Consider the following 6,499-nt stretch of genomic DNA (forward strand, 5'->3'; position numbering starts at 1 on the left):
TTACAATACATGTGGAATATGTCGGGGCCTAATAAATATTCATATATGGTCCCTAAGACTAAAAAGACCCATTTTGGACCAACTAATATTCATCTTTAAATTTCAAAACTTTTTTAATTTGACCATCAAAGTATCAACATTGCATCGATTGATCCCTTTCGTTAGCTTGGGTATTAAAACACATGTATCAAATTTGAAGGTATAATGATAAATTTAGCCCTTAACGTTTATATCTTTTGTAAATTTAACTCTTATTATTTTTTGAGCTAAGTTCAGCCTCCAACTTTTTTTAAAAAAAGTCAAAGTTGACTATCGACCTTTTAAAGAGAGTCAAATTATTACTTTTTTTAACGAAAATATTGACTAAAATATTAAAATTTTAATGAAAATACAGACTAAACAAGTTTATATTCTGAAATTTATGACATTTAAAATATAAACCATAATTTGGGGACATTCGATACAATTAACCTATTTTTTATTGGTTAAAGTATGTTGTTAGTCTTTATAAAAAGTTCAAAATTAAATCCTTTTTTTATTTAAAATTCTTAGTATGGTCATTAAAATTGTAAGTATTTTCTGTCAATATTTGTCAACTTGAAACTTGATTAGGCAGTCCTCATATGATGTATCATATGATTAACAGAAAATAAACATGATAAGTTGATAAATTTTGATAGAAACTGCTAACAACAACAATGATTAGACTTGGATTTTTAAATTGAAAAAGTAGAAGGATGGAATAACTTTTGTAGTACAAGGACTAAATCTGAAATTCTGTAAAGGTACAAGGATTGACAGCGTATTTTAACCTTTTAAAATTTACTACTTCGAGTCTTTCTTTGCCTGCAATCCCAAAATATTCCGTTTATCTCTCTTCCTTCCTATTCAAACCCCAAAAAGATTTGCGTGGACATGAAAATTAAAGTTGTAAAAGTTGGGCTAAATTTTACTATTAGTCCTTGTATTATGCATAAGTTATAGATTTAGTCCCTATATTTTAATTTGATTATTTTTAGTCCTAATACTTTTTGAAATTTAAATTTTCAGTCCTGATTAAGTGGTAGTCGTTAAATTCATTAAGTTGTGTTATACGATTTCTAAAATCTAATGTGACAAACATAGTATTATATGTATAATACTATGTTAGCTTGCTATTTTTAGATAATACTAATAAAAAAAGGCCAGTTAATTGATTTGTGACTGTCATCTAAGTTAGGATTGAAATTTCAAAATTAAAAAGAGTATAGGGACTAAAAATGATCAAATTGAAAAACATGTAAATTAATGATTTACGCATAATACAAAACTAATTGCAGAATTTAACCTAATGAATTCAATTGCTACCATTTGGGTAAGGACTTAAATGATAACATTCGAAAAGTAACGAATTAAAATTTACTATATTAAAAAAAGTAAAATACACCCAAGGTCACTAAACTATTGGTAAGTATTTGCTTTGGTCACTCAACTTCAAAAAGTTACAAAATGGTCATTGAATTATTTGAAAATTTTGATTTAAGTCGCTGAACTATCCAAAAGTTTGTATTTAAGTCACTGGACCATTAAGTTTTTTTTTTTTTTAAGTTCGGCTAGCAAGCTCCAAGTGATGATTGATACTGTGGATCAATACCCATCAACGAGTAGAACATATCCTATATCCAAGTTGATTTGGTGATCAATGCCAGAGATAAAAAAAAGGTTGTTTGGATTTTGGTTCGTATATTCGTCATGTTTCGAGTTGTTTCATGAAAAAAAAACTGTGAGCTATAAAAGTGAAGTGGAAGAAGAGCTTTCGATTGGTGCAAGTGAATCGAACGAAAATGGCCATACAACAATGATTTTAACAGCCTAATGATTTAAATGAAAACTTTTGTATAGTTAAGTGATTATTTTGTAATTTTTGAAGTTAAGTGACCAAAACGTAAATTAACTAATAGTTTTAGTGACAATAGGTGTAGTTTACCCAAATTAAAAATATAAATATTAAACCTACAACTTATGCATAATACAAGGACTAATAACGGAATTTAACCTAAAAGTTGTTGCAACTCTTAAGTCTTAATCAACATCGGTTGAGTTTAATGGCAATATTTTTGTTCTTATTCACAGATTCGATCCAACTTGATTTTCAATTCAAGAAGAGACCAAACGTGTTCACCAATCAAAGAAAAAAAGTGGGGAGTGATTCAAGTAGGATCATTCAAGAAAACTGTGGTAGTTAGGGAAGATAATGATAAAGAAAGGCATGTTATGAGTACTATTGAGAACTGAGTGGGGGGCTGCTCCATGCCCAAAGAAAGGGATAATTATGGCCGTGACCAAACAAGTGGTGTAAACTATGGAAAGTTGCCTTCATTTCTGTTAAATTCCATAATTAGGAAAATCAAAATCATAGCCTAGATTTTCTTTACCCATTATTGCACTCACGGTGTTTTCATATATCTCTTGATAACCTTTTGAAACTAAGCTTTACCCAGAGTTGAAAAGACAATATAGAAACAAAAAAATATGATAATGAAGCTTGTTTTATTATGGGTTTTGGGTTTATGGAGTGTTTCTGGGATTGATTTGAGCCGATCTGAGAGTTTCCTTTCGTATTTAGATGAAGAAGTTACAATGTCCCCTGGTAGTACCACCACTCTTATAGTTCCTCTCACTCTCATTCAAGGAGCTGCTTCTAAAGGAGCTGGTAATTCCCTGAAAAAAGAAACATATCAGATTCTTGATTCCTGTTGGGTTTTTTTTTTTTTGATGTATTTTGTGTCACAGTTTGTTTGGATGGAACGCTTCCTGGTTATCATCTTCATCGTGGGTTCGGGTCAGGTGCAAACAGTTGGGTTATCCATTTAGAGGTTTGGGTTTTGAAAAGAAGATTTGATTGTTATTGGTTCGCTATTAACTATTTGTCATTTGATGATCTCTTTTGTGTGTTTTTAGGGAGGTGGATGGTGTAATACCATTCGAAGTTGTGTATTCCGCAAAACTACAAGGCGTGGTTCATCGAAATTTATGGAGAAGTCCATAAATTTCACTGGAATTTTGAGCAACAAAGCTGAAGAAAATCCTGGTTGGTAATAATTATATATATATATGCAGTAGCATTTCTTCATAAAAAGCTTAATGGGGTCTTTTGAATCTTTTAGATTTCTACAATTGGAATAGAGTTAGGGTACGTTACTGTGATGGGGCATCTTTTGCTGGTGAGGGCCAAAATGAGGTTAGCAAACAGCACTGTTTTACTATATTAATGGCTAAGTTTGATTTATAGTGAATTGTTTAATTTGATTATTGAAAACCCACTTCTAAATATGTAAATGGTGATTGATTTTTACTGTCAAACATTGGTGACATATTCATGGTATTCAATGATTTTACTTTTCAGGCTAACAAGCTTTATTTTAGAGGACAAAGGATCTGGTTAGCTGCCATGGAAGAATTAATGGCCAAAGGAATGCAAAATGCTAATCAGGTTTTGCATCTCTCGTGAGTTATTTTCGGTTTTCAGTTTTGGATGTCTAGTATGTTTTATATATGTATATATTTGTTGTTGTTTCAGGCAATTCTTTCTGGATGTTCAGCTGGGGGTCTAGCTTCTATTCTTCATTGCGATGAATTTAAGAATTTGTTTCCGGAAACTACCAAAGTGAAATGTCTAAGTGATGCTGGACTGTTCCTTGACGCGTAATGAACTAGCTACATTAGTTTCTCTTCGATTACTGAAATGTAGTCTTAAAATCATTGTTTTCGTTACTTATGCAGAACAAATGTTGCTGGTGGCCATACCTTAAGGGATATGTATGAAGGTGTGGTTACTTTGCAGGTACTACTTTTGCATCTTTTGTAGGGTATGCGTTGTTCAAAACTCGAGTAATGAGTCGAACGTAAGGTTTCGTGCAGTAGAATCTTTTATGAGTAATCAACTATCGTTCTCATGAAATCTATTTTCATTGCTATGGTATTTTAGGGTGTACAAAAGAATCTGCCAAGTACTTGTACCAGCCAAAAGGATCCAACTTCGGTAAAACATTTCTGCTTTCTTGATCAGCATTCATGTAGTAGATTACATTTAGAAAGTAAATCGAACTAATTAAGAAATCCCCTAACTCTATATTTCATTTGCAGTGTTTCTTCCCTCAAAACTTGGTTTCAAATGTCAAGACCCCTATGTTTCTTCTCAATGCAGCCTATGATGCTTGGCAGGTAATCACTCTTTTTGTTACTTTCTATTTCTTCTTTTCGCATTTTCATTTCTTTTGTTTTTACCAGATGAGAGTTCTTAGTGCTAAACTTTTTGTGTTAGGTCCTATTCCGCTTTGTTTTATCTATGACAGCGAGTTTTTGAACTGAAACAATGCTGTACTATATATAAACTCGAAGAGATTTGTCTCAAGACTTAGATGATCTCTTGAATGCTGAATAACTTTGCTTAAATCTCTGGTTTCTATTTTTTCAGGTTGACCAGAGTTTAATTCCATCACTGGCTGATCCGCATGGCTTGTGGCGTGCGTGCAAAACGGATCGTTCTCATTGCAACTCATCGCAGATTCAGTTTTTTCAAGGTCATTTTCGAGTTTTGTTTCCATTTATGTTATGTTTCAAGTTTTTCCTTCAACCTCTCTTTTTCTCTTCTTTCTAACATCGAAACAGACTTTAGGAACCAAATGCTCGATGCCGTAAAAATATTCTCTGAGTCCAATCAAAATGGTTTATTCATAAATTCTTGTTTTGCTCACTGCCAGTCAGAGAGAAAAGATACTTGGTACGAGAATGATTCTCCTCGTATTGGAAACAAGGTACATCCCATCTATATTCGAGCATAGAATCATTAATGCGGTGGGTTGAACATAAAACTCCATAGGACTACTTAATTTCAAACTTTATGATCAAAATACTTGCTAAGGCTCTCTGCATGCGAGGCTCTGATTTTATATCACTTTACTTTGATTCCGTTGTCCATGCAGGGAATTGCAGTGTCGGTCGGAGATTGGTTCTTTGACCGAACAGCCGTTAAAGCTATCGACTGTCCATACTCTTGCGACAAAACTTGTCACGATGTTATCCTCAAGTGAGTGGGAAATTTTCATTGACTCATTGTTGAGGCCTCTATGGCTTCCATAATTATTCTTTTCCGTAATTGAGAATTTGTGGAAACTGTAACATTCATATGATTTTATAATAAGCAATAAATGCCTCCATAGACCTTTGATATCTGAGCATGCCAATGAGCAAAAAATATATATAATGTGTTTTTTTGTGGCTCCAAATGAATCATTGGTTTTGAGTGGTAAAAGTACCATAGAGGCCTTTGTACTAGGAGTTGGATTACATTTTATTCCCTCACAAAAATGGGCAAATTTGTTCTTGTACATTAGAATAAAGAACAACTTGTTTCTATTGTTAAAAATTGATCTTTGTATGTCAGAATGAGGTACATATGGCACGTCGCATGTAAGTTTATGGTTATTTTGTCGATCACGTCAATTCTTAACTGTAGAAATAGATGAATTTTTTAACAAAGAGAATCAGCTTGTTCTTTAATCTAACATAAAATGGTTAATTTGCTCATTTTTTTTAGTTAAGGGGGTAAAATGCAATAGGTTTGTTAGTGTAGGGGTCTCTATGGTATTTTTATCCTTTTTGAGTTTGAACAATGGCCAATAAGTTTATAACTTTCAAGTCAACGTCCAGCTAGATATGTTGGATCTTTTGCCTTATAACGTCTCAAAATCATTCATACAAAGCACTTTGTTTTGGTGGCCACTGCATTTCTCTTTAAGCTATCCTGTGGTTGCCATTGTTGATGCCTTTGAATGGCTGTACTCAATCATGTTTATGCATTGATCATATTCTTGGCATATGCCATTGAAATTATGGTTCTTTCTTAACCTAATGATGAACATATGACCCAGGCCTTGTTTTATTGCTCTTGGAATATATAAACAAATCATCATTTTGGAACATTTGTGAATTGAGGGGGCAATTTGAATTTGTTTCGTTACAACATATTCAATCAAATTTCAAATACAAACTGAACTTTCAGGAAAGGTGACAATTATAAACCTTGAAAAAAAACCATTTTTTATGAATTGTAAAAACAAATACAAAAATAAAAAATAATCTCAAAACATTGAAAACATAAAACAGATCAGCAAAGAATACATGAAACTGGGAAAATTACTGCTTTCACAAAGTGCAATTTAAGCCCATCCTGTTATATTTACAAGCCCTAAACCCTATACACAAAGTAATAAAAAAATGGGTACATGCATCTCTCTAATGCCAAACCCAAAATATAATTCAACAAATTAATTAGGGTGCTTAAGATCAAATAACAAATTTATTTTTTAATTAAAAATTTTATCCACTTTTACGGTTTAAAACTATGAGATATATGTAGCATTCCACGTGTCACTAATTAATTATTTTGTCAATTAAATCAATTTTTAATAATATAAATGGATAAAATTAAAAAATAAAACATCAATTTAATCTTTGA

The 6,499-nt window shown here is 32.1% G+C and overlaps 1 protein-coding gene across 2 annotated transcripts; it reads left to right on the forward strand.

Moving 5' to 3' along the window:
• Positions 1-2,093: 2,093 nt before the first annotated feature.
• On the forward strand, positions 2,094-5,211 carry LOC107945920 (pectin acetylesterase 3). 2 transcript variants are annotated; one of them, XM_016880083.2, is made up of 12 exons: positions 2,094-2,692; positions 2,773-2,855; positions 2,941-3,070; positions 3,147-3,220; positions 3,386-3,472; positions 3,560-3,684; positions 3,763-3,823; positions 3,968-4,021; positions 4,126-4,203; positions 4,457-4,562; positions 4,651-4,796; positions 4,965-5,211. In XM_016880083.2, exons 1-12 carry the CDS (start codon positions 2,512-2,514, stop codon positions 5,070-5,072), a joined length of 1,233 nt encoding a protein of 410 aa, XP_016735572.1. In that variant the 5' UTR covers positions 2,094-2,511; the 3' UTR covers positions 5,073-5,211. The 2 variants fall into 2 exon arrangements, with proteins under 2 accessions (XP_016735572.1, XP_016735573.1); XM_016880084.2 differs by having other exon boundaries at positions 2,132-2,692; positions 4,743-4,796.
• The last annotated feature ends 1,288 nt before the right edge of the window (positions 5,212-6,499 follow it).

Source organism: Gossypium hirsutum, chromosome D12 (assembly GCF_007990345.1).
Source record: "Gossypium hirsutum isolate 1008001.06 chromosome D12, Gossypium_hirsutum_v2.1, whole genome shotgun sequence".
Classification (NCBI taxonomy): domain Eukaryota; kingdom Viridiplantae; phylum Streptophyta; class Magnoliopsida; order Malvales; family Malvaceae; genus Gossypium; species Gossypium hirsutum.